The sequence below is a fragment of the Rhinatrema bivittatum genome, chromosome 2 (genome assembly GCF_901001135.1).
Source record: "Rhinatrema bivittatum chromosome 2, aRhiBiv1.1, whole genome shotgun sequence".
Taxonomy (NCBI): domain Eukaryota; kingdom Metazoa; phylum Chordata; class Amphibia; order Gymnophiona; family Rhinatrematidae; genus Rhinatrema; species Rhinatrema bivittatum.
In genome coordinates this window covers 41340914-41367196 of record NC_042616.1, presented here as the reverse complement: position 1 = coordinate 41367196, position 26283 = coordinate 41340914, and the positions used below count along the sequence as shown (strand labels likewise).

Here is a 26283-nt window from a genome sequence, read left to right as displayed (position 1 = left end):
TTTCAAATGACATTTGAAATGACAGGTACCAGGAAGTGGACAGTTATGTTCCCCGATGCTCGGCAAACTTTCCCCCAGACCCCGCTTACCTGCCCTGGCCCCGTCCGGTCTCCGGTGCAGCCCCAGTCCTGTCCCCCTCCTCCCGAGGCAAAAAAAAACAAAAAAGTAGCAAGGCTCGGGCCTGCTACGGTAGTCCCTTCTCCCTTCTCCTCTCCTCCCGATTTCGGCGCTCAAGGCGGCCGGGTGGGCGTGCATTCATCCAGGCAGAGGGAGCCGGCGGCGAAAGCGGCCTCCGGCTCCCTCTGCCTGGATGAATGCACGGCCCTCGCCGGCAGTGAATGAATGCCCGTGCGATTTCAGCGCTCAAGGCGTGACGTCGCGATGCTTCACGTCACGGCATGTGTCACACTAACACCACACTAACACCAAGTAGAGGGTGGCGGTAAACTAACAGGTTAAGGACGCGGCAAAATAGCGGGTTACAAAGGAGATAATCTGAGCGCGCGTCACAGTATCGGAGGGGAATAGCTAATTCCTTCATTATACAGCTAATTCGTTCATTTACATATCATATACATGCTGCGTGCGGAAAGGGTTATGCGTCTGTTTTAAGAAGCGCTAAGGACGCGTGAAACTGGAGACTGTATCGCTGGATCGCCTTACGCGTCCGAATTGTGCGCTCCCAGCACGTTACAGACGGGAAATCTTCAACCGCACGTTACAGTATCGACCTGATTGTCTCTTTGGCAGTCCTTTCTTGCGCTTGACCTTTTTGCTTTTCTGATCTCTTTCTTCGTCTCCCTCAGTTTTACCAGGTATCCTTCCCTGTGTTCCTCGTTTTGGGATCTTTTATATTTCCTGAACGCTGATCTTTTTTGCCTTTAAGTTTGCAGCCACCTCCTTTGAGAACCAGATTGGTTTCTTATTCCTCTTGCTTTTGTTTACTTTTCTAACGTATAGGTTTGTTGCCTTTGTACTAGCTCCTTTTACTTCGCTATACAAATCTCTCTTGGCAGCTAATCTGAAAGAAATACAGTTTACGTTGCTGCATAGGGCGTATATCACAGAGATTTTAGAGTGCATCCTTGGGATTCCGAGTCCTGCCTTAAGTGTCAAACTCATCCTGGGAATTTATGTCATATGTTTACAGGATGCCATAAGCTTCAACCCTTTTGGAGTAAAGGCAAGGCTTTCCGGATGATATTTTGAGGGGCGGTATTCCCTGCTCTAGACTGGAAATCAATTTGAATATCATGGCCAAGGGGGACTGTGATTCTTAGCACTTTTACTAGCCAAGAAATCTGTGGTGTTATAAACTGAAAAATTTCGTCAGAAAGATTACGGCCTACAAGAGTGTTTAAAGCACTTAAGGGTTACTGCCTTCTATGGGATAAAGTCTTAAGGAGAATTCAAAGGGTGATTGTGATGTCCTGCTAGCAGGATGTTTAGGTTAATTGTCAGTCACTTGTACTTTGGCTGGTTGTGTGTGAATGGGCTAATGGGGCTATGGAAGTGTTGTGTGTGTCTGAAGGGATGGGAAAACATTTCTTTGTTTGTAAATTCCTTTTGAGCCTAAGTTCATTGGTTCCTGGGAATTTTGTATTCTAATTTGGTATAACTGTTGTCAGAATCTTGCTGGGATCATTGTGATGATTATTCTGTCGGCTCAAATAAAAAAAAGAAGTTTAAAAAAAGGAACTGAGGAATGGACAAAATGTGATGTGGATAATAAAAGTTGAGGCTGGCAGGGTGACTCAGTGGCTGCGCTACACACTGCAAAGCACAATGACTCAAATTGGATTCCAGGACTAGGTCTCTGCTCAGGGGGGATAATATGTATGGAGCAGCAGTTGCTACCCTTAACAGAAGGCTTTTCACTTCAGAACAGGAGAAAAGAAGTGGTGGGGGGTGGATATCAGAAGAAGAGGAATCCCTGTATGCTGTTTGTGAGGGGAAGAGACTGGAGCAGGAGCAGAGGCAGAGTTGAGACTGAGGGCAGGCAGGCATCCTATAGCTTTGTTCAAATGATTGCATTAAGAGGTCTGAAAGCTTTCAAGAATGTTGATTCTATGTCAAGTTGTCAATTATGCAGCAAAAAGCTAAGGGCTGGATTTTAAAATGGTTACGTGCATAAGTTATGCGCGTAACCCTTTTAAAACGCCCCTGCGTGCGCCGCCGAGCCTATTTTGCATAGGCTCGGCGGCGCGCATAAGTCCCAGGGCTTCGCAAGGGGGGCGTGTCGGGTGGGCGGCGTGAATTTCGGGGCGTTCCGGGGGCGTGTCAGGACGTGGCGCCGGCTCGGGAGCGTGGTCGAGGCTTCTGGACCAGCCCCCGGGTCGGGTGGTGGCGTGCGAGCAGTCCGCTGGCTTGCGCAGAGTTACACCTGCCTCCGGCAGGCGTAACTTTATCAATAAAGGTAGGGGGAAGGTTTAGATAGGGCCGGGGGGTGGGTTAGGTAGGGGAAGGTGCGGGGGGGTGGGAGGGAATGGGCAGCGCGCGCAAGTTGCACAAATGTGCACCCCCTTGCGCACGCCCCGACCCCAGATTTTATAAGATACGCGCAGCTACGCGCGTATCTTATAAAATCTGGCGTACTTTTGTTCGCGCCTGGTGCGCGAACAAAAGTATGCGCACGCGTAGATTTATAAAATCTACCCCTAATTGTGCAGTTTCTCTTGTGACTCCACAATCTAAAGAGTGGAGGATCACTGCTGCAATAGGTAGCCTAAAGGGAGGGAGAGTGTTATACAAATATAGGTAACAGTGCACTGGGTAGCTTCACATGAAGGCTCATGGCACTGGATCCCGGCCCTAGTTCCCATTGGACTGGAAGTATAAGGAGAAGAAGGAAACTACGGGTAGAAAGAAAGAGAGCAGGTGGAAACCTGAGGCAAAGTGAAAGTGTTTGACAGCTAAGGTTCAATACAAAAATGAAGAATCATGTATTTGGGGTGCAGAAAACCAAGGGAGGAGAGAGGGAGGTGTGAGAAACTGATATGCATAATGCAGGAGTGAGCTTTTGGAGCGATCTGAAGGTAGGAAAATGGGGCAACAATGGAATTGTAAGGCAGTTAGGAAGCTGTATAACCAGTTGAAGAAAAGAACTGGCTGTACTGGTAACCCTGTTTCCTAGAGACATTAGAATTACAACTCTATAGAGGCAATAGGATTAACCTGTCAGGAGTGACCTGGGTCTGGTGGCAACCGTAAGCAAAGACTCCCGACTGGCCCAGGATCCTACACATCTGAGCCTCATAAAATGACATTAACGGCTGTGGCATGGCACCTCAGCTGCCAGCTAAATGTAAACCCTGCAGCACTGCAAGAAAGTTCTCTGCCTTGCATGGGTTTGATTTGAGACCCATAATCCAATAATGGGGGATTAATAATGGGAGTGGGAGGCACCAATTATGGGGATGTTTAGCAGTGCGAGGAGGGGGATTAAGTTTGGGGTAAGTTAGGGACGTGCTGAATATAAAGTATTTAGCAATTTTTACAATTTAAAGATGCAGTTTGTTTTTCATCTGTTGCCTGAATGTGGATCGCTTATGGTATTTTGTACAGACTTGTGGACCTAGAAATGGTTTCTCTTTAACTGAGGGTTTAAATACTTTCATTCTCTGAAGCTGGTGAAATTCTTTATGTTGGAAATGTTTACTTCGTGAATTTAAGGCAATAGCACCCAGAGTGATTATAGGGAAACTGTCGTGAGGGCTGGGGTCTGGAAGGAGCTCTGAGGAGCCAGGCAGGACCCCCCAGGAGCAGGGTATGTCTTCTGCCTAGCCAGCCCCCTCCCATGCGGGTTGAGCACTTGGGTTCTAGGGGCTGGATAAGTCTAGATCGGCTGGACAGGGTGGGGCAGAGCTCTGGGTATTGTCACAGGGAAGAGGCTGAGGACTGGATACTGGGAAAGGCAAGGAACTGAGGACTGGAGAGTGAGCAGGGACTGGGCTGGATGCAGACACAGGCTGGGGTAAGGCAAAGCAGGGAAAGGATGCCAGGGACTGGACTGGACAGGACTAAACAAGGCACCTAGGGCAGAACTTAGACAAGGCAGGTCAGGGTAGGAGCAGACAAGAATAAGGCCGGGAGGCCACTAAGCAAGGCAGAGGCCTGAGTAATCCACAGAGCAAGGCCTAAGGTAAGAGGAAGCCTGGAGACCACAAGGCAAGGTAAGGCATAGATAGGCTGCAAGACACAAGAAGGCCCGGAGGAGACGAGGAGTAGAGCAAGGTAAGAGCGGCCAGGTCAGAGAGCCAAGGGTGACTCCATGAAAGAGCATCTAGATTCTGGCAAGGCAGGGTTAAATGGGTTTGGGGCTTGGGTGTTGTATGAGCAGCAAGGTGGAGACTGGCAAGGCTGGAAGTGAAGCTCGCTGAGGAGGCTGCACCGCAGGCTGAGACAGGTGGCCAGTGAGGAGATGGCTCGGGTTACTCGGAACAGAGCTCACTGGAGACCTCTGCTGGTGGGGAAGTGTCATAGCAGACAAGCTGCACAGCAGGTGAAACATCACAGAAACCTAATGCAGTGTTCTTATCCCAGAAACAGGCTCTTTGACCATCATCCCTGATATTATCTCTGATATTGAACGAGGGGAAGAGCCATACATCAAGGATAAACCAGGACCAGAGGAAAGAGAAACTGGGAGAAGCAGCTGCTCAGGTGAGTGCAGGAATAAGAGGGACCGGGGTAAAACTGCTGAGATGAGGAGTGGAAGGAGCAGCTGGGAACTGCAGAGACCCCTGCACAAGCTCCTCTGGAGATCTCTCTAATCCAGAGCTTTCCAAACTGTGTGTCGGGACACGTTAGTGTGTCGCCTGCAGTGTGCAGGTGTGTCGCGCAAGCCTGGTCAACTCTGATGCGAGTTTGGGCTTTTTTTTTTTCTAGAGATTCACTTTTTTTTTCAGTTTATGGGTTGCTTATTATTGGGTGATTTTTGCTGTCAATTTCGTTTTTTTGGGGGGCTTGGTGGGTGGAACGAGCCCAGCCATCCTTGCATTGGCTGCTGCTGCCGATGAGGCCTGGCCATGAGGAGTACTGACTGCAAGCAGCAGTGTCTGGTGATCATGGAAGGGAGTGAAGCACTTAACTGGCAACAATAAAAAAGACGAGGTACATGAGTGTGGGGGCCAGACATGTGCTGGGGGGAGAGAGATGAGTGAGTGGTGGGCAAACGTGCTGGGGGGACAGACATGTGCTTGAGGGGGAGAGATATGAGTGTGTGGGGGCCAGACATGTGCTGGGGGGAGGAAAGAGATGAGTGTGTGGGGGACAGACAATTTGTTTTATTATTGTTTCTCATAAATTATAACAATAACATGAATCTTGGAATATATATTTTTAATATAAATTTAAGGTTTTCATGAGATAGGTTGTGTCGTGAAACATTTTATTTATGTATATATTTAAGGAAACATACATAAATTGTCGAAATATGTTTCGTTCGTTTAACCTTTAACCTCTGGTTTACTAGTAGACTGAATTACTGTGTCCCGAAATTATGTTTGTCTAAAAAGTGTCAATTATGATCACACCAGTCCTAAAGCACCCAATTAAAAGGGGGGAATGGCTGCCCAGTGATACAGAAATTAATATCAGCCAAGGACCCAAATTCTAAGCTCAATAATGGTGTAACTACACAATATAGTCTTATATATAGCAGACCTCATACAAGATATACGTATTTCATGCTAATTAGCATAAGTATACCGCAGTATAATCATTGGTCATATAGTGTCCAGAATTTTTTCAAGAATTTTCTTCTGCATACGTGAACATTAAAGCCCGTTGGCATATTGTGAGAAAAGTAACATTGCAAATTTTGCATAACATTTCAAGCAAAGCACTTAGCTTAGTAGTTCCGAGGAGTAAGCAGAGACATGGAGGTGAGGACGTGCACGATGGCAAGCCCGACACGGACCGTGTTTCGGCTTCAAAAGCCTTCTTCAAGGGCAAATAGTATCTGCAAGTCAAACACATTATGAGTAAAGGAACATCACATCATGGATCGTGCATATATAAATATTGTGTGGCAGTGGTACCAACATGTGAGTGGAATGACAGCATCTTAAGCAGTGATATTGTTTCTCCTCTACCGGAGGGGACGCTCTCGCGCCATTTTTCAATGAACTGCAACCAATCAAAATTCAGGCTCCACCCAGGAAATGACGCACATGGTTGCTAAGTGATTTACAACAAAGAATACCATTCAATAGCTGCATTGAGCCCTTCGGGTTCTACACATCGTAATTGAAATATCCAGCGCTGTTCCTTCAAATTGAGAAGTTTCTGAAGATCTCCTCCTCTCTTTGTAGGGAGAATACGGTCAATGACCCGCCATTTAAGGTCAGTGAATTGATGTTTGTTGTCGAGGCAATGCTGGACAATTGGTGCATTGATTTTGCCCGTATTCACACAACTGCGATGTTCGATTAGACGTGTCCTGATGTTACGTTTTGTTCTACCAACATAAATTTTAGTGCATGGGCAAACAATTATGTAAATCACATGAGTAGAAAGACAGGTCGAATGAAAATGAGCCTTATGGGTCATGCCTGCATTATCAGTCCAAAGGGGGCCATCCAGAGATTGTGCACACATTGAACATTTACCACAAGCCCAGTGGCCGGGAGGTTCATCAGAGCCGATAGGAGCATCAGTGTATGTCCGGGTTTGAGTCAGCAGATCCCGGAGGTTTTTGCCTCTGCTGAAAGCAATTAGTGGAAATTCAGAAAAAATTTGATGAATCTGAACAATATGCCAATGCTCTCGAAGGATCTTGACGATATCTTGAGATCTGGAAGAGTAACGGATAGTGCATACCAGCGGGGGTTCTGATCGTGCTTCAGTAGATTCCAGTAACAGCCATTCACGCTGTGCGTTAGAAGCTCTTTTTAAAGCTTTTTTGATTACAGACGGAGGGTAACCACGATGGAGTAATCGGGATGCCAAGTCTTGAGCTTGATAGGCAAACTCTACTTTATCTGAACAGAGTCGTCGGAGGCGCAAAAATTGGCCAATAGGAAGGCTTTTTTTTAAACTATAAGCGTGGAAACTCGAAAAGTGGAGTAATGTATTTCTGTCTGTAGGTTTTTTGTAAAGAGTAGTGACAAAATGGTCATTGTCTAATGAAATTAAAATGTCCAAAAATGAAATGCTTGAATGATGATATTGCATAGAAAAACAGAGATTGGGGTCTAAAGTATTTAACCACTGTAAAAAATTGTTTAAATGAGTAACGTCACTGTGCCAAAGAAAAAATATATCGTCAATGTACCGAGTCCAATTGGAAATGTATGAAAAAATAGGAGCTGGATATAGTAGCTGTTCCTCGAAATTTGCCATGTACAGATTAGCTAGACTGGGGGCCATAGTGGCCCCCATCGCTGTTCCATGTGTCTGATTGTAGAAATGATCATTTTCCAAAAAATAATTGTTACACAGAGCAAATTCAGCCAAAGTGACCAAAAACGTAGTAGGAACCCGATGAGGTCTGGGACGGGTGTCCAAAAATTGTTCCAGGATCAAAAGAGCCGTGGCCTGCGGAATGCTGGTGTATAGAGCTTTTATGTCAAGGGTCACGAGCAGACAGGTAGTTGTTACATGTATAGAATCCGAACGAGTAAGCATGGATTTAGTGTCTTTAACGAAAGATGCCATCTGGGGAATCAGAGGCTGTAAAAATCTGTCTATGAAGATGGACAAAGGTTCTAACAAGGATCCTATTGTATTGACAATGGGTCTACCTGGAGGATTAGTTGAATGCTTATGTATCTTAGGAAGCATATAAATAACAGGTGATCTGTAATCTTTGTTTACCAGGAAGCCGGCTTCTTTTTTTGTAATGAAACCAGTGGCAAAGCCATCTTCAATGCAGTCCTCTATCTGTGTGAGCAGGGATAGACCGGGATCATGAAGAAGCATAGTATAATTGTTAATGTCAGAGACATGTACAGAAACCATAGATGTGTAGAAGACTTTGTCCATAACGATAGTGGCACCACCCTTATCGGCTTGTTTGATAACAAGGGAGGAAGATTGTTTTAATTCTAAAAGCGCTTTGTGTTGATCACGTGATAAATTGAATTGAACCTGTTCTTTATTATGTTCAATACGAGATAAAGCGTTAAGGACTAAATCAATAAAAGTTTTAATGTAAGGGTCGATTGGACCCGGGGGAAGCCAGAAAGATTTAGAAGCAACAATAGAACTGTCTATAGTAGGCGGTTGGGAAGCAAAAAATAATTTCAGCTGTAATTTACGAAAAAATTGAAATAGATCACATCTAGTCAAGAAAGCGTCATAACAATAAGATGGTACAAAGGAAAGCCCCTTCTCAAGCAGAGAAAGTTGGGCAGATGAAAGTTGCTGTGATGATATATTGATTACGGTGGGTTGCGGTCGCTCTGAGATCTGGTCTGCGGGCGGCCGCCCGTGTCTGGCCAATTGTTCCCGCGTTGTCGAAAAAAACGGCGACCAGTGCGCCTATTTGAAGTGCGATAATTGTTATACCTCGAGTCTGGATTTATAGGTGGTTGAGCTACAAGGATCTCTTCATCAGAACCAGAGGAAGAATCAGCAAAGGCGACTTTGCGTGGTTTGGGTACTTTGCGAAGTTGCCAGGTGAAGATAGTGCCTGCTGCATAGTCCCTCTCATCTCTTTTAAATTTAGAGATTTTAGATTGGCGTATCTCAGCTCGAAATTTGTCCATAGATTGATTGAACTCATGTAACTTCTTGGTATAATCCTCTAAATTCTCTGATGTTTGTAGAGCACTTTTGATTTCATCACATGTAGTTGTTAAAGTGTGCGTGATGACTTTGGTGGTCTCTACTATTAAAAGCATGATATCGAGAGAACATTTGTTCAGGATCGCTATCCATTTCTGAACAAATTCCGGATCATCACCATAGATTGAGGGCTCGAGATTCCATCGGAGGCCTCGAGGAATCATCTCAGATTTAACGTATTGTAACAGTGTAGACACATGAAGTTCAGAGCGAATAACGCGTTGGTATGTATCAGATAGAGTAGACCAAGTCTGAGTATCAGGGACGGAGGGTTCGTCAAACAACAGGGGACCTTGCAGAGCTTGCGCAACCTGTTGATCGGTATAGCTGAACACGTTGGACCACATATTGCTACCACTTAAATCAGCGGTGCAGAGAGGACAATTTTGTCAATTATGATCACACGAGTGCACGTCCTCACCTCCATGTCTCTGCTTACTCCTCGGAACTACTAAGCTAAGTGCTTTGCTTGAAATGTTATGCAAAATTTGCAATGTTACTTTTCTCACAATATGCCAACGGGCTTTAATGTTCACGTATGCAGAAGAAAATTCTTGAAAAAATTCTGGACACTATATGACCAATGATTATACTGCGGTATACTTATGCTAATTAGCATGAAATACGTATATCTTGTATGAGGTCTGCTATATATAAGACTATATTGTGTACTTACACCATTATTGAGCTTAGAATTTGGGTCCTTGGCTGATATTAATTTCTGTGTCTAAAAAGTGTGTCAGCAACATGAAAAGTTTGGAAAGCTCTGCTCTAATCACTCACAGGGTTTCTGTTACAAGCCCCAGTCACACAGGATGTTCCTTTCCCAAATCCAGACATCCAATGCCCTAAGATCCTCTGAGGACTGCAGGTGTCAGTTCAAAAACATTTAGGACTGGACCCATCAAGCCAGGATCTGAAAACCAGAAACCTGGAATAAGATGCAGATAAGGAGCATAAAACCCATCCAGTCTGCCTGATTCTCTTCCTCTTATAATGTCACAGTCCCCAGGTGATCTCCTGATCTGTCTTCACTTTTTCACTGTTAGGGATCCTCTCTGTTCATCATATTTTTTTTAATTGATTTCTGTTAATCTTTTGACCTCTACTACCTCCCCTGGGAAGCCATTTGATGTATCCACCATTTCTGTGGAGAAATATTTCCTTATTCACTCTTGAGTCTGCCTCGTCGGAGCCTTCTATCATGATCGCTTGTTCTGTAACTTCACTTCCACTGGAAAAGGTTTACTTTCTGTGGCTACACAGTGATCAGGGCAAGGTCCGGATTCTGAATGGGTGAGACAGGTTTCTGTTACAGGCATCAGTCACACAGGAAGTCCCCTTCCAAACCCAAATCCCTAAGGCAATCCAGGGACTCCAGGAGTCTATCCCAGAGCATTTAGTGCTGGAACATGGAAACAGGATATAATGCAGACAAGGACATGAGACCCATTTATTCTGCTTGATTTGAAAGTGTTAATAAATGTGCAAATAAAAGTGAGATGGTTGATTTATTGTATTTGGATTGTCAGAAAAAATTTTATTAAGTCCCTCATGAGAGAATCCTCAGAAAATTAAAAAGTCATGGGATAGTGTCGCTATTTTTTTCCTTTAGGCTTAAAACTGATCAAAAAGAGAATCAGGACTCTGATAGCAAGACAATATCTTCTTTATTCGTTTCCAGGTGATTCACCAGGAGAAGGCAGCAATGATTAAAATCACAGCAGCATATTCTGACATTCAGCACAGACACCAAGACTTTTAAATAGGCCTAAAACCACAGGATCTGAAAGCAAAAATAACCTTATGCCTCGAGTTTGTTATACTTGCAAACATGCAGAAACATTTCTTAACGCAGAACTATTTTCAGCATTAAATATCTACTTCAGTAAAAAGGAAGTAAGCCCATATTAAAAAAAAAGTTTACCAATTAGTCTTATGATCAAGGGGGGAACAGAATGCAAAGTCCTCTTGCTGACGATTGCTGGGTTTTGTTTGTTTTTTTTAGCAGAGATACTGAATTGGACTAAAAAGGCACATCACAAAAAGGGGCAAACAGGCTCCCAAACTCAAATTAATTTCCACAATATTCCTTGTTTTTTTGCACTTTTTCTGTGCAGTTCTTCAAAATAAGCAGTTAGAAGCAAATTGGTTTGAGTTATTTTATGTTAAGCTTCTCTGTTCATTTTCCCACTTATCATGGTTTGGACACTTCCAACTCCTTGAAATAAAGGCCACTCTACGTTAGCTGTAATTCCTAATCCTCTGGGGAGATTTCCTCCAGGCTTATTTCTATGGAAGCAGGGGAGGTAATAACCGCCACCTCTGTGGTCTTGGTAACATTTTTCTTGTAGAGAAAATTATAAACTTGGCAGCCTAAACATAAAGCAGGAAATCAAAATCACAGCAGTAATATCAGTAACATACAGCATCTTCTTTCACAAACCTTCACCACTTTTCTCTGAAGAGAAAATGCTGTTAAGTGGCATGCACACAGATCGGTATTGGGACAAGTGCTTTGTGAACAACATTGCAGAAGGGATAGAAGGTAAATTTTGTCTATTTGCAGATGATGCTAAGATCTGCAAAGGAGTGAGTGGACACACCTGAAGGAGTAGAGAGAATGAAAAGTGATTTAAGAAAGCTTGATGAGTGGTCGAAGATTTGGCAGCTGGGATTCAATGCCAAGAAGTGCAGAGTCCTGCATCTGAGACGCAGTAATCCAAAAGAGCTGTATGTGATGGGCGGGGTGAAAGACTGATGTGCACCGATCAAGAGAGGGACCTTGGGGTAATAGTGTCTGGCAATCTGAAGGCAGCAAAGCAATGTGATAAGGAGATACCTAAAGTCAGAAGAGTGCTGGGCTGCATAGAGAGAGGAATAACCAGTAAGAAAAAGGAGGCGGTGATGCCCTTGTACAGGTCCTTGGGGAGGCCTCACCTGGAGTACTGTGTTCAGTTCTGGAAGGATAGAGACAGAACGGAGGCGGTCCAGAGAAGGGCTACCAAAATGGTGTGGGGTCAGTATTGGAAGAGTTATGAGGCGAGTCTGAAGATCTAAATATGTAAATCCTGGAGGAGAGGAGGTGCAGGTGAGATATGAGACAGACCTTCAGATACCTGAAAGGTTTTAATAATGCACTGACTTTGAACCTTTTCATTGGAAAGAAATTAGGAGAACCAGTGGGGTCACAAAATGAAACTCCAAGTGGGAAGTCACCAACACCAGAAAATATTTCTTCATGGAGAGGTTGGTGGATGCCTGGAATGCCCTTCCAGAGGAAGACACGCAGTGGCTAATCCCTAAGTATAACTGATTAATAGCCGTTAATGGACTTCTCCTCCAAGAACTTATCCAAACCTTTTTTGAACCCAGCTACACTAACTGCACTAACCACATCCTCTGGCAACAAATTCCAGAGCTTTATTGTGATTTGAGTGAAAAAGAATTTTCTCCGATTAGTTTTAAATGTGCTACTTGCTAACTTCATGGAATGCCCCCTATGTAAACAAAGATCTAATACTTAAGAAATCCCAGTCTCAGTTATTGAGATCTTTATGCAAGGTTCTAACATTATCTTCAGCATCTTTAATATTCTTGTCAATGTCATGGATATATTTACATAAACAAAACAAATGGCATACTGGTCATCTACTTCAAAAAATTATTGAGCATTAAACTAATTAAGTATGTAGGACCGACATAGCAATGGCTATAAACATATTTGACAGCAAAATAGCTATTAGGTCTGTTTTATTGTCTTTTTTTTTTTTTAGAAAATTTTGTTTGCAGATAAAATGACTGCTATTAGCTCTTCAGAGATTTGTTAAAACCACTGAGTGAAAACTAGGACTGATTGTACGTGAGCAGCACCAAGTTTCTACAAAGCCCCCTTGAGCAGGATTCGTTTGAAACACAGATCCATGCCTGGGGTTATCCTTCAACTGGGAATAAAGGCGAAGTACAGCCTCTAGTACAACTGACTATAGCGCTCACATAAAGTTGGACATAATAGACTTAGTGTTTGGGTACTTGCCAGGTTCTTGTGGCCTGGTTTTGGCCACTGTTGGAAGCAGGATGCTGGGCTTGATGGACCCTTGGTCTGACCCAGTATGGCATTTTCTTATGTTCTTATACGTTGTTATAACTTGAAGCAATGGTTTTCAAGCCAATAGCAAACATTTTATCTGCAAACAAAACATCTCTTAAAAAAAAAAGACAAAACAGACCTAACAGCTGTTTAGCTGTCATATATGATTACAGCCATTGCTACATCGGTCCTACACACTTAATTAGTTTAGTGCTCAGTAATATTTTGAAGTAGATGACCAGTACTCCATTTGTTTTGTTTATTTAGGTGTTGTAGGGGTATTTTTTTGGAGGTGCTGTTTTTAGTGATGGATATGTTTACAACATTCGGGGGCCTGATATTTTACAAAGTCTTCCTTTGCTTGTAATATAAAATCAAGGGTCAAACGATGTTTCATTTCCATAACTTTTACAGCTTTCTCCTCTGTTTTGAGGTCAGTAAGGCTAACGAGATTGTGATTAACGGTGTTCTCTAATTTAGTAGGTAACCGCAGACCCTTTCAATAGGCCAAAATTGTCCAGTGTTTCACCCTTGGATCCATCCCAGTCCTGTCCCGGTTTATCCTCCTTTGAGTTAGAAGCAGAAAAATGCTTCTGTTGGTAGGGTAAGGTGGGCAGGAAAGGAAACTGGGGTATTATACGGATGCCAGGGCAACAAAAGCCTTATAATATGACCCAACCCAATTATGAGGTAAATACCAATAAGCAGGATTGCCACAAACAAAATAGGTATTTCTACAAGTGACAGCTAAATTCACTCCCTTGTGATAGGAGTTGTGCTTCCTTGTTACTGCTTGATAAGTCTGGCATCTGGAGCAGCCAATACAGACATTTTTTCATGTAGAGTTAAATATAAAACAATGGCTCCCATGAATCTCAGACGTGCCCAAGACCAAGTAAAGATTTTTACAACTCTCCCAATATCGCTAGTTCCATATGCTGCAGTCAGTGCCATCTGCTCCCAGCAGGTAACTGGCATCATCTTCAGCTCTGGAGTCAGGCTTGTCTCCTTTGCCCCCTCCCCCCCCCCCCAACCTCAATAATAGGTAAAGAAAGGAACAGGAATTATTAATGGGATTCTGGCAGTGGGTGTCAATGATTGACTTCAATGGCAGTATTGGTGGAAGGCATTCTGCTCATAACGTGCTTGAAAACCGCACCTCACAGCTCATAGCAAAAGGAGCAATTCCAAAGCCGTAGTAGGACTCTAAACCACGAATACTGGCAAGGGAGAGGAGAGGGGTATTATGACTGGGTCACACTCCGAGGCCTGCTCCAGAGTGCCACTCCTCTCCAGCAAGTTGTCTCCTTTTAAACGTGCACTGGAAATAAATGCCTAAGGAGCTCAGGTGACATTCCTGACTTGGGCACTGTCCAAAGGTGAAGCTGATGCAGGGTCTGGAGAAAAGGTCTGGGATGCAAAAGTCTTCTTGGAATGGCTGTCATGCACCCAGTGATCAAGTGCTTGAAGTATTAAAGCAGAATAGCTCACTAAAAGCACTTGGTAAGGGCCGTAAGCAGTCTTCTCCTTGGATTACTTTCAGAAGTACAAAGTCTCCAAGCTGGACATCTGGTGTGAGTTTATTTGGTGGAACTACTCAAGTCACCTCCACTCTTTGGTAATTTCTCTTTGCCTGTTGATGAAACTGAGAAACAAAATATATTTATTTAAAATATTTGTTACCAAACCCTTCCATAGTTCAAGGCAGGTGCAATAAAACATTCACAGGAAGTTGAGGACAGACTACAACACTATTATATACAATGTAAAACTGGCTTGTCCTGGGCAAAGTCTATTTCAAGTCTTGGCATATTTGTAGTTAGCATCGTTTATTTAAAATTCTTATAAACTGCTTAAAGATACTTACTTTGTACTAAGCGGTGAACATAATAACATAGACAGTATTAAGACAAACCAAAAACAGATGAAAAAAAGAAAAAATGTAAACTGTGCTAACAAAGTCTTCATAAAATATGAACCAAAGCTTCTTGAAATAGTAAGGCATTTAGCTGCTTATGAAAAGATTTAATATATCGAGTATAAGCTGCAGCTGGATAGGCATATTCCACAGTGTTTTGGACCAATCGCCAAGAAAGCACGAGTATGGGATTCCATATGAAGAAATTGTTTAATAGGAGGCACAACCAATATTAAATCATCTTTAGAGCACAATGGTCAGGGGAGAGGGAGAGGTACATAGACTGATTTTCATCTAGGAAGACAGGATGGGCCTTCCCCCTTTGACCACCTTTAAATGCAAGCGTCAGGTAATTTTGAATTTATTTCCTGCGCTACAGGCATTCGTCATAGCGTAACAAGCATTGAAGAAACATTCTCTCAATTTTTTTCGTGCATCACTAACCGACCACAGGGTTTTGAAATAGATGAAATGCAGGCACACAATATTTAGGCAACCTGATAGTAACATAATGACGGCAGAAAAAGACCAAAATGGTCCATCTAGTCTGCCCAGCAAGCTTCCTAAGCTAGTAACTGCCGCTCCGTGCAGGTTTAGCTTTTTTATTTATTCTCATCCTCTAGCCTTTTAGGGATCCACAGTGTTTATCCCATGCCCCTTTGAAATCCTTCACAGTTTTAGTCTTCACCACTTTCTCTGGAAGGGCGTTCCAGGCATCCACCACCCTCTCAGTGAAGAAATATTTCCTGACATTGGTTCTAAGTTTTCCTCCCTGGAGTTTCAAATTATGACCCCTAGTTCTACTAAATTGTTTCCAATGGAAAAGCTTTGTTGATGACCATGGATTATTAAAACCTTTCAAGTATCTGAACGTCTGTATCATATCACCCCCTGCTCCTCCTCTCCTCCAGGATATACACATTCAGGTTCTTCAACCTCTCCTCATAAGTCATTCGATGGAGACCACCCACCATTTTTGTCGCCCTTCTCTAGACCACCTCCATACTGTCTCTGTGTTCTTTGAGATACGGTCTCCAGAACTGAACACAGTACTCCAGGTGAGGCCTCACCAAGGACCTGTACAAGGGGATTATCACTTCCATTTTCTTACTCGATATTCCTCTCTATGCAGCCCAGCATTCTTCTGGCTTTAACTATCGCCTTGTCGCATTGTTTCACCGACTTCAGATCATTAGACACTATCACCCCAAGGTCTCTCTCCTGCTCCGTGCACATCAGCCCTTCACCCCCCAACGCATATAGTTCTTTTGGATTACCACGCCCCAGATGCATGACTCTGCATTTCATGGCATTGAATCTCAGCTGCCATATCTTTGACCAATCTTTCAGCTTCCTTAAATCCCGTCTCATTCTCTGTACTCCTTCCAGCATGTCCACTCTGTTGTAGATCTTAGCATCATCTGCAAATAAGACAAACTTTACCTTCTATCCCTTCCGCAATGTTGTTCACAAAGATGTTGAACCATGTACGTAGGGAGGCAGGCAGAGTTTCAGGAGCTAGAATTGGAGAATATGTTGCTCCAGGTCTCCCCAGTGGAGAATCTGTACCGCTTGAGGACTCCCCCCTATGGAGAGAAATGAAGGGCTCTGGCGTAACAGCAGGAGGAGGATGGTTTTGCAAGGAGTGGTTCGTAGTGTGTATCTGTGTTAGTGCACCCAAGCCTGGTGTAAAAGTTGAAAAGAGAGATTTCACAATGTCAGTAAGTTTTTCAAGGATATTTATATTCTTTGAATCAGAGAAAAGAGGTGCTGCATCCTCTTCCAGAACTAGCATGGGCTCTCTCTGCATCAAGAATGGTTTGGCAGAAGACAATGGGACGATGGAACAAAATCCGTTCCGGTCCTTCCAGTCGTGACTCCTGTGCAACCCAACTGACTGTGAGCTAAGACTCCCTGTTGCACTAGATCAGCAATGACCTGTGAGGCCTGCCAGTGCCTTGAGGAAAAAAGGATACCAAGGGTTAACTTGGATAATGACAGAGGCAACAGAGAGATGGCCTACATCATGAATATCACAAATAATATACCCGTATTTACATTTCAGATATTTCAAATTTTATTCCTTATGTTATTTAAAACACATAAAACATACCCTATATCTCCAAACACTCACACACTCATGCGTTCATCTAAACATCATGCTATACACAATGTTTTAAAATTAACAATACATTCACATTAACATCAAACACACAAATGTTACATAGATATTGCAACAATCCCTAATTACAATGTAAACATATCCATTTAATCCTGTTACAATGTAAACAAATTACTTCAAAAACACTTTTTATTGTAGCAGGTATTCCTGTTAATCAATGTCCCCTAAACTTGGCATGTTCCGTGTTCCTTTCAGTATTAATCCCTTTTTGATCTTACTTTAGCTGTAATCTTTCTTAAACTTAATTTAACAAATGTCCCGACAGGAAGCTCCTGTTTCACCCATTGGTTTCTTCAGGGGATTATTTTTATGCTCACATCCAACGACTTCTGAATAATGTCTTCTTGGACATATAACTCCACTTCCAAATCAGAGTTTATTGGGGAACCTTAAATCAAAAATGATTACATTAAAAAAAACACCCATTTTTTATTTATACACCCACCATCTACCTACTAACATATATTCCATAGACAAATATTAACCCCACTAAATAAAGCTCAAACCAATTTCAGTTAAAAATCACCCTAGTCATTGTTACTGTCGTCATCACACTCACCTATATTTTTGCCCCTACACAATTTCTTTCATTTCCAGTTCCTCATTGCAATTTCTCATTTCATTATTGCCATCTTTCTCTCCTTAGTTACTTTTTCACTGTATCGATTCAAAAGTAAAATACCATTTACAATCAATTCGTTAACCAACTGTGTTGTATATGTTTCCTACATCATTAATAGACATAGTCCATAGCAAAGAGGTAACAGACGAGGAATTGAGAGGGAGATGAGGTGGAGAAAGGATCAGGATTCAGAGGGGCTGTTTCCAAGTGGTTCTGTACCATGAGGAAGGTTTCTAGTGTTTTAAGAGGATTAGGAAGTTGAAGGAAGACCTCCCTTTCAGGAATAGTGCACCCTAACTTGCAGAGCCAGGTCCTTGCCAAGAAGATTCAGATAAGAGTTAGAAGAGAGTAAGAGAGTGATAAATGTTCAGGGGTCCTAAGGAAATGGGGACAGAAGAGGTGAGGGGTCATATTTCCAGCTTATTAGTAATTCCTGCTACTTTAAGGGTGTCACTTAAATATGGGGCATGCAGGGACAAGTTGGGCTCTGAGAGTAAAGTGAGAAGCTCCAATGTCTGTCGGTTAGCCAGAGACCGTCAAAGACACCATAAGTTCCATCTGGGAAGAAAGAGGTAAAAGAGCAGCAGCTATGTTTGTCTCCACTGATCCCTAGTGGGAAGCAAATTGATGCCCAGAAGGCAAATGGAGGAGGGGGAGGAAAATCACTGTTTGTTGGAAAGCAAAGGGGGGACACTGTGATTTCCAGTGGCCCTGTTTTCAAGAATGGAAACAAGAATTCAAATCTGGGATTTGTGGGAAATTCAGGGTTGGAAACTGCCCGCCATCATGGCCCCTTCCCTTCCCTCTTTCCTTTTCCCCTACCGCAGGAAAGCGATTTCATGCTGTTGCACTTGCATTGCTATTAGCTTGTGCTCTAATCCTTTGCTCAGGGTCCTCATCTGTTCAAAGCAAGCCTGAGCTACTGCACAAACCTCTAAGGGGGTTTGGTGGGCCACACCATACAGGTAGTAATTAGTCAGGCTTTAAGATAAGGGGGCTGTGTTTTATAGCTTTGGGTGCAGTGGCCAGGGGATCACCTGTTCCAGGACAATTTAAAAACAAATACCTCCGTCAGTCTCACAAGATATTCAGAGGGCCTCTGAGGACTCCCATGTTGCATCTAGAGATCTTGTCTCCATCTAGTGTCCTAGGACAGACTTCAGTGATTGCATTCGCCGCAATCTATTTAGAGACTGGAGTGGCTGACCCAGAACGTCATTTGGGGGCTAGTGAGCTGCAGGCTACATACGAGTGAGGAGTTCTCGAGAGAGATCAGTTTCTCAAGACAGCTCTAAATCTTTGTAAGCGGAACAGTAAATTAGGAGAATGGTTTCGAATTTTTCAGTCCATTCCTTATGTTTGGAAGCCCTGCTGCTTGGGTAAAAAGACTGGTTGGTGACTCAGAGACATGTGCATCCTGCAACCCATCGGGGCCTGGTGTCTGGTGCAGAGCAAATAAAAGGTTTTCGTTTTCTGATTTCAGAACCGTATTCTTTTTCTGTCTTCCCGGGCCTGTGAGGCCTGACTCCTTCGGTTTCCCTTTTTCTGCATAGATGGTTGTGAAAATACTCAGAGGTTGAACCTACAGTCATGGACTGGAGCTCAGTACGAGCAAGAACCCTTTCAGTGACTATGGGGCTAGAATGAGTGCCTAACGCTTCGTTTGGCTTCATCATCAGCTGGGGGGGGGGGGGGTGTCTTGTACAGAGAGGTCCTGAAAAGGAAGGATTGGGTGGAGTTCCTGAGGTTCCTGGACAATACAGTTAGTACTGTGGCTTGTCTAGGATATCTGGGACCAGGTGAGACTTGGCTAGTTTCTTTAATTGTTGAACCAGATATACAGAGAGAGAAACTTTTGGAGGGGAGGGGGTGTGCGCACAGAATTACTAGCTTCTTAAACTCTCTTAAATGGTTCCTCATTTTGTCCTCTCCACTCTCACAGATCTTAATATTATCTGAGAAAAGACACATTTTTATCAACTAAACCCTCTGCAATAACTTTCATTAAAATATGAACGACCCCTGAGGCACTCCACTGATCATCCTTCTTTCTTTGGAGTGAGCTCCAGTACCCACCCCTCTCTGTTGTCTTTTCACTCAACCAGTTTCTGTGCATATACATTGTGAGCCTTCCCTAGGCTGCTCGCTTTAATTTGAGCCTTGTGCATGCCGTATGTTGTAATAATTTCTGATTACTCAGTAAAGGAATAGAAAGAGCTTTAGCAGCCTCTCCAGGTCAGAGAATCTATGCTAGAATTCTCTCCATCATTAACTGATAATCCTGTATTCCCACTCAGTCTGATTTCCAATTAAATCAAAGCCCCTCACTTAACTAGAGTTTATTATTTGGTGCATATTTTCAGCAAACTTAATGCCTGGTTTTTAATTTCTTTTTTTTATCTAGAAATTGATGATCCAAAAAACATCAATACAGAGAGAGATCGCTGGGAGCTCAGTGAAAGTCTGGAAGGGAATTACATGTTATCAAAAAGAGAGAGAGAGGATGTGTCTTCATATTTTGACTGGGGAAAGAATCAGTGCAGCTCAGAAAAGAGGCAAATAAATTCATCTGGAGACTCTGCTCTGTGTAAGCCAAGTGCCAGTAATATCGCGCACACAGGGGAAGAAGAGAGAAACCAGACAACAGCAGAAGCATATCTATGCGATGTATGCGGGATATTCCTAAGGGATCCTGTAACTCTGAAATCACATCAGAGCTTTCATAGTGAGGAGAGACCATCTACATGTACAGACTGTGGGAAAACCTTCAGTCAGAAGGGAGAACTGCTGGAGCAAGAGAAATCCCGCATAGATGAGAAACTGTTCATATGTTCTGACTGTGGGGTAAAGAGACTGTTAGAAGTAACAGAATATGGAAAAAACTTTATTGTTACTGAAAATCTTACAAACTACCAGAAAGGCTGCCCAGAAGAAAACCAATTTTCATGTAATAAAAGTGACTTTCAGAGAGCTTTTACAGAACACCAAAACATATACCCTGATGGGAAACCTTTCTCATGCACTAAATGTAATAAATGCTTCAGTAAAAAGGAAGCCCTCGTGCGACACCAGAAAATTCACACAGGAGTGAAAGAATTTACATGCATGGAGTGTGGTAAAAGCTTCTGGGAGAAGGGCTACCTCACTAAACATCAGAAAATTCACACAGGAGTGAAACCATTTACATGTGGTGAGTGTGGTAAGAGCTTCTTGCAGAAGAGCACCCTTATAATCCACCAGGGAATTCACACAGAAGTGAAAACATTTACATGTAAAGAGTGTGGGAAAAGCTTTGAGAAGAACAGTTACCTTGTAACCCATCAGAGAATCCACACAGGGGTGAAACCATTTACATGCTCCGAATGTGGTAAAAGCTTCAGTCAGCAATGGTATCTTGCAAGCCACCAGAAAATCCACAAAGAAGTGAAAGTATTTACTTGTATAAATTGTGGCAAAAGCTTCAACAGGAGCAGTCATCTTAGAAAGCACCAGAGAATCCACACACAGGAACCGTTTAATTGTACAGAGTGTGGTAAAAACTTCAGGTGTAAGAGCAACCTCACAAACCACCAGACAGTCCACAAAGAAATGAAAGCATTTACATGTACAGTGTGTGGTAACGGTTTCAGGTATAAGAGCAACCTCACAAACCACCAGAAAATTCACACAGTAGAAATAGCAGTAATTGATGCATCTGAGAAAGGAAGAAAAGAAATTCAACCGCAGACTCAGACAGGAGTTCTAGTGTGTGCAAGCAATACACAGGAAAAGAGCACAGAAACCAGACAACAGAACAAAGAGTGTTTATATGATATATTTGGCCAGCTGATGAGTAATGGGAGTTAGGTTGGATTTTTAACACCTTGATTTAAATACTTTTTTTTTTTACATTTGATATGTTATTTAGTATGATATAATGTTCTGTTGCACAAAACAAACAGCTTCATTTAAGATGTTCTACAAAGATCAGTGAAACTAACAGGTAGATTTTAAAAATGTTGCTTGCACAAAAATGGTCCTATCCATGCATGTGTGGGGCTGTGCGCGAGCAATGCGAATTTTAAGAAGCTGGGAAGTCCGCGCGTCCATACCTGTGCGTGTGTCAGGAATAAGGAGGTGTAAAAAAAGCGGGAAATGGGCATGCTGGGTTGGGGCCAAGACATATGTGTGTAACTCCCGAATTTTGCAACGTGCGCTGTGTTATCTACATAACTTTACTGCTGGTCCTGATGAGGTGCAAGGCTGGAGATTTTGGGCCAGAGGGATCCTGAACATGGGGGTGGGGGCGCAGAGAGAGAGAGACAATATGACACTCTACATCTCCCACTGTAAGAAGGGCAGTTTCAACTCAGGGTGGGGGCGGTGTTACATTGGTCTGCCTAGGACATAAGGGTCTGTAGACCCTTGTAACATTGCCCCCCCCCCCTGAGTTGAAAGTGCCCCTCTTACAGTGGGATATATATATAGAGTGTCAGATTTTCTCTTTAAAAGTCTCTTTCTTTCCCTTTCCCCCTCTCTCTCTGGCACTTGTGAATACATGAGTAAAAGTTCCAACACATACACACAGTAGGGATATTTTAAATGGTGTTCATATACTTGCATGCATGATATAAAATTGAGTGTATTTTTGCTCGTGTGCCTAATATGCGTGTTTATGGGCGCACGCATGCACCTTTTAAATTTTACTTGTAAAGATAGAAGGGATGGAGTTGGGAGCCGGTTCAAAAGTAAAGAAACTGGGGGTGATTTGTGATGATCGGTGGGATTTTGAGTCTCCTATATCCATGGTAGTACAGCAAATGTTCTTCAAACTCAGGTTATTGAAGAGACTTCGGCCGTACCTATCTTTGGCGGGTTTTTCGATTTATGGTTCAGATGTTTATTTTGCCTCAGATTGATGATTGCAATAGGTTGTTGGTGGGGTTACCAGCTAAGTGTATTCACAGGCCACAGGTTATGCAAAATGTGGCAGCAAGCTTGATCGATGGTTATCCTCAAAGAGTCCATGCAGCTCCTTTATTAAGCCAGTTCAACAACGAGTCCAATTTAAGATCATGAATTTAATGTACAAAGCGACCAAAAGACAGAGGGCAAAGTACTGACAACAACTGGAAGAGATTTACAAACCAAGGAGATGCCTCTGATCATCATCAGGGATCTTCTATGAAGTACCAATAGTTAAGGAGGTATCGAGAAGCACAATTAGGAAGAGCCCTTTTTCTGTTATAGGCCCTGAACTGGAGAATTTAGCGCCAAGAGAGTTGTGGATGGAGTTAAACTATCTGCTCTTTTGGAAGAGGGTGAAATCTTGGCTTTTTCCAGGTTAGATCTGTGAGCAGTATATTTTAATTCCTTGGCCTGGGGTAGACAATTTTAATTAATTTTTAACTAATTTTATTTCAGTTTAAATTTTGCTTTAATATATAATTTGTTTTTGATGTTTTATTATGATTTGTTTTATCAGTTGTATATTGAATTTGTTGTACACTGCACCGAGCAGGGATTCCCTGCGTGAGCAGTTAATAAGAATGATAAAATAAAAATAAATAAAGATACCAAAGAATTTCTGTAAAACTTAGCGCATCGAACAGCTCCCTCCTGACCCTCTTGTCATGACAGTGAATATAGAATCCCTGTACGGCAACTTTCTCCTTGCAAATGATTTAACTCTATGTGACAGATTTCTAAATGCATCCACTCTGGATGACAAAGCACACCGGAAACTATTAAAGAAAAATTAATCCTGACATTTGTCTACTTCAGCTTTAATAATGACATCTATCTACAGACACTTGCAACTGCCATGCGCAGTAGGATGGCAGCACAGTCTGCCAAACTTTTTGTGGCAGTATCATGATGACATTTTTATGATTTGGACAGAGGGAGAAGAGACTCTCAAATGTTGGTCAAAACTGAAAATAGATATTGTCAAGGCAACTAACCTTTTAATTAGAAAAGTAAAGAGAGTAAAACTAGGAAAATATGATTTTCTAAAGCAATAGCTGAAACATTAAAAAAAATGTTAGCATTCATAAACTGCAAGAAATAACAGAATGCAAAAGTTAGGCAACAATATCTAGAAAAGATAAGAGAATCCGGGAAAGTAGTCAGGAAAGCAAAGTTGCTTACATGTTTAGATCTTTAAGTCTATCCCCATATGCTTTAGATTGAAGACCGCTGACCATAATAGTAGCCAACTTCTGGACCGATTCCATCCTGTTTATATCCTTTTGAAGGTGAAGTCTCCAGAATTGTACACAGCATTCCAAGTGAAGTTTCCCAAGGACCTATACAGAGGCAATATCACCTCCGTTTTTCTGCTGACCATTCCTCTCACTATGCAGCCAAGCATCTTTCTGGCTTTTACTGTATTCTTATCCACCTGTTTGGCCTCCTTTAGATCTTCATAGAAGATCAGCCCCAGATCCCACTCTTCTTTAGTGTTAGAAAATGTTCACCCACTATACTGTACTGCTTCCTCTAGATTTGCTTCCTAAATGCATTACTCTGCATTTATTTAGCAATGACTCTTAGCTACCAGATCCTAGACCATTCCTTGAGCTTCACTAGATTCCTTCTCATGTTTTCCACACCTTATGGACTGTTTATTCTGTTGCAGATTTTGGTGTCATTGGCAAAAAGACAAAACTTTCTTGACAATCCTTCCACAATGTTGATCATGAAAATGTTGAAAACAGCTGGTTCAAGGACCAATCCTTAAGGCACAACACTAGTAACACCCCCTTCTTTGGAGTGAACTCCATTTACCACTACCTTTTGTTGCTTCCCACTCAACCAGTTTCTAACCCATTCAGTCACTCTAGGATCCATACCAAGGGTGCTCAATTTATAAGTCTCCTTACTCCTTAATTGTCATCATAATAAATAATCATAATAAAACTCCTCAATTTATAAGTCTCCTTACTCCTTAATTGTCTTACTGAAATTCAAGTGCACTACATTTAGTGCTCTCCATTGATCCAACTCCCTGGTCACCCAATCAAAGAAATTGATCAGATTTGTCTGACAACCTTTACCTCTGGTAAAACCATGCTGTCTCAGATCTTGCAAGTCCTTGGATTCCAGAGAAAAATTATCAGCTATAGTCAATTAGACATTGACAAATGACCAGATCCAAGTTTTAGATAATGGGCTGTCATTTGTTCCTACTTCGTATCATAAACCATTTGAGGTGAGAATCGCGATCCATCGCTTCATTAGAAAATTGAATTGTCGATTGTTCTTTCATCAACAGGGTGATACAAATCTGGACATTTTAGTGGTGAAGTTAAAATCTATGTGGAACCCTCCGGGACCTATAGACCCGCATATTTTGACATTTAGACAACTGTTATTGCAGGATATAAAACAGATGGAACTGAAACAGATGCCACGGTATTGCAATTTACCACAGGAATTACGATTAGCATTGACTTCTCTTTCTAATGAACACGACGTGGTTATTAAACCAGCGGATAAGGGAGGAGCCATCGTTTTGCAAGACTGGGATGTATATGAAATGAAAATGTTGGAGCACCTCCAGGATGTGAAGTATCAGACAATAGCTCAGGACCAGACCGATGAGTTATTGCAGCAAATAAAGAAGTGTGTGGATGAAGCGAGATTTCTCACCAGCAAAGAGAAGAGATTTCTAGTGAAAGATAATCCAAGTACTCCCATCATATACTCAGTTCCAAAAATTCATTAAAATTTGCAGGCTCCTCCCATTAGACCAATAGTGTCATTAAGAGGTTCAGTTTTGGAACCACTTGCAATTTTTGTGGACATATTTTTGCAACCGTTGGTGGTACGGGTTCCCTCATATTTGAAAGATACTAGTCATTCCCTACAAAAATTACAGGAGATAGCAGCGTGGGACTCGTCATGGATATTGGTGACTATGGACATTCAGGCACTGTATACCCAAATCCCTCAAGAGGACGCTTTTGAGGTAGTATCAAAGAGGTTGATGGAAGATAGAGAGTCACAACGGATCCCTGTGGCATTTTTGATACAATTGATTAAGTTAGTGTTATTTATTTAATTTTTTCCTGTTCAAGGAGACATTTTACCATCAGACCCACTGGATAGCTATGGGATCCTCCCTGGCCCCATCGGTGGCAAATCTATATGTGGCTGATTTTGAATCCAAATTCATTTATGCTTCTAGATGGTGGAATTCCATCTTATGTTGGAGTTGTTACAAAGACGACATATTTTTCATTTGGACAACTTCAGAAAATGAATTGCTATCATTTGTAAGTTGGATTAATACTTTGAACCCATGTTTGCAATTTACACACAATTCTAGCAGAGAATAGATCGCTTATCTCAATGGGCAATAAAGGTGGTAGAATTACCACTACAGTGAATCGGAAACTGACGGACCCGAACAATTTATTGAGAGATCACAGTCATCATCCAATTTCCTTTAAAAAAGGGTTACTGGTGAGCCAATTCTTTCAGATTAGACAAATCTGTTCGACAGTGGGAGAGTTTGAAGTGCAAACAGGCATTTTGGCTGAACGTTTTCAATCTCAGGGGTATCCCCAAACAGTGATTTAAAAAGGCATATAAACGAGCCAAGTATTCAGATAGGGATCAATTGCTGCACTATCAACATAAGAAAGACCAAGACAGACTAGTATGCGTGTTACAATAGAGTACATCTATGGCGATGA

At 42.4% G+C, this 26283-nt stretch overlaps 1 protein-coding gene across 1 annotated transcript in view; it reads left to right on the top strand.

Moving 5' to 3' along the window:
• The window catches only part of LOC115085930 (gastrula zinc finger protein XlCGF57.1-like), a 29863-nt gene extending 7941 nt beyond the window's left edge, over positions 1-21922 (top strand). Inside the window, exons 2-3 of the mRNA XM_029592477.1 lie at positions 4543-4662; positions 20007-21922. Coding sequence (XP_029448337.1) covers positions 4543-4662; positions 20007-21448 — 1562 coding nt within the window. The 3' untranslated portion in view covers positions 21449-21922. The remainder of the gene's footprint in view (positions 1-4542; positions 4663-20006) is intronic.
• Positions 21923-26283: the final 4361 nt, after the last annotated feature.